We start from the raw sequence: 2,500 nt of genomic DNA, 5'->3' as shown, positions 1-2,500 counted from the left end.
CACGCACGTGCAGCAAGACACACACACACACACACACACAGAGGCATAATATTAATTAGGTAATTTGTTTTCTTGGTCAGTTTTGTCGAGTGCTTGCTTTTTTGGCGTGTCTGTTAACAGTCATTAACACAACAGTAAAGCAACTAGTTGTACTCCAACCACACACACACACACACACACCACCACCACCACCACCACCACCAACAACAACAGCAAACAACAACAACGACAAAACAGCAACAACATCAAAAGATCACCATGTAAAGAAACGGTTCTGTTCATGAAGACATTTGAAAAAAAACAAACAACCAACCCGACACACAACAATATGAACACCAATCAACACCACCACGATCATTTAGATATTAATGGTTAAACGTTCATTTGCAAAATTACCAGCTCCACAACATGAACAATAACAACAACGACTGGATAACTGGTGTGGAGAAGAACCAATGATACTGCAGATAATGGAGTAGCGAAAAAACCCACCCCAAAACCAAAACCAAAACAAAAAACAAAAAAAACTTTACCGATGTTTTTCTCGCAAGTGAAACCCTGGAAACCGAGGGCACAGTCACAGCGGAAACGGACGTTGTCCAGCGAGACACACTGTCCGCCGTTCTGACAAGGATTGGGCTGACAGATAGGCTGGGTCAGCTCACACCTGCACAACACGTCACTGTTAATTACCACCTTAGTTTGAAAAACTCTCCAGTTAAATAACTGGACACCTGTACTGTCCCCGTCACCTTTAAGATATTGACGTCACATCTTTCAATAAACGTAGCCTGCTGAATACATCATCATTTACACCCCCAACTCCCCCCACCCCCCTTTTTTTAAACTTCCGTATAACAACTGGACACTTGTATTGCCATCTTTGATTCAGATATCGATGTACTATCTTCCAACAGGCATTACGTGCAGGGCATGTCACTATGTCCACCAGAGTGATGTACTATCTTCCAACAGGCATTACGTGCAGGGCATGTCACTATGTCCACTGGAGTGATGTACTATCTTCCAACAGGCATTACGTGCAGGGCATGTCACTATGTCCACTGGAGTGATGGACTATCTTCCAACAGGCATTACGTGCAGGGCATGTCACTATGTCCACCGGAGTGATGGACTATCTTCCAACAGGCATTACGTGCAGGGCATGTCACAATGTCCACCGGAGTGATGTACTATCTTCCAACAGGCATTACGTGCAGGGCATGTCACAATGTCCACCGGAGTGATGTACTATCTTCCAACAGGCATTACGTGCAGGGCATGTCACTATGTCCAACGGAGTGATGTACTATCTTCCAAAAGGCATTACGTGCAGGGCATGTCACTATGTCCACCAGAGTGATGTACTATCTTCCAACAGGCATTACGTGCAGGGCATGTCACAATGTCCGCCGGAGTGATGGACTATCTTCCAACAGGCATTACGTGCAGGGCATGTCACAATGTCCGCCGGAGTGATGGACTATCTTCCAACAGGCATTACGTGCAGGGCATGTCACTATGTCCACTGGAGTGATGTACTATCTTCCAACAGGCATTACGTGCAAGGCATGTCACAATGTCCACCGGAGTGATGTACTATCTTCCAACAGGCATTACGTGCAAGGCATGTCACAATGTCCACCGGAGTGATGTACTATCTTCCAACAGGCATTACGTGCAGGGCATGTCACAATGTCCACCAGAGTGATGTACTATCTTCCAACAGGCATTACGTGCAGGGCATGTCACAATGTCCGCCGGAGTGATGGACTATCTTCCAACAGGTATTACGTGCAGGGCATGTCACTATGTCCACCAGAGTGATGGACTATCTTCCAACAGGCATTACGTGCAGGGCATGTCACTATGTCCACCAGAGTGATGGACTATCTTCCAACAGGCATTACGTGCAGGGCATGTCACTATTTCCACCGGAGTGATGGACTATAAACAACAAGAACATGTCCACCGGAGGTTTTATACTTCAGGTTGATTAATAACTGGATGCCTGTATTATCACCTTTAAATAAGATATTGACGTCATATATTCAACAGGCATCACTTGCACTTCACGTCTTGTTATCACCCTTTTGAAGGCTTCCGGTTAATAGCTGGACACCTGTGTTGTTGTCACCTGTCCAGGATATAGGTGTTGGATCTGTCAGTATACACCACCTGTAGGACACGTCACTATATCTACCTGAGTTGGGTTTTTTAATTTATTTTAATTTTTTTTTACTTCTGGTTAGTAACTGGATACCCGTATTGTCACCTTTAAGCAAGATATTGATGTCACATCTTTCAACAGGCATCACTTGCACAACAAATCATATTTACCACCTTGGTTATAAAACTTTCGGCTAATAACTGGACGTCTGCAATTTTACACCTTTCAGGTATCGACTTCGTGTCGTTCAACTGGCATCACCCATACAACACAACCTTCAGTATCACCTTGAAAAAGCTACCAGTTAAAAACTGGACACCTGTATTGCCG

At 44.6% G+C, this 2,500-nt stretch overlaps 1 protein-coding gene across 1 annotated transcript in view; it reads right to left on the bottom strand.

The window, feature by feature from the left end:
* The window catches only part of LOC143293161 (uncharacterized), a 212,381-nt gene that overhangs the window by 90,694 nt on the left and 119,187 nt on the right, over positions 1-2,500 (bottom strand). The window contains exon 34 of the mRNA XM_076604084.1: positions 534-667. Coding sequence (XP_076460199.1) covers positions 534-667 — 134 coding nt within the window. The remainder of the gene's footprint in view (positions 1-533; positions 668-2,500) is intronic.

Source organism: Babylonia areolata, chromosome 18 (genome assembly GCF_041734735.1).
Source record: "Babylonia areolata isolate BAREFJ2019XMU chromosome 18, ASM4173473v1, whole genome shotgun sequence".
Taxonomy (NCBI): Eukaryota; Metazoa; Mollusca; class Gastropoda; order Neogastropoda; family Buccinidae; genus Babylonia; species Babylonia areolata.
The sequence above is the reverse complement of the archived record's forward strand: the minus strand, read 5'-3'. Positions and strand labels throughout refer to the sequence as shown.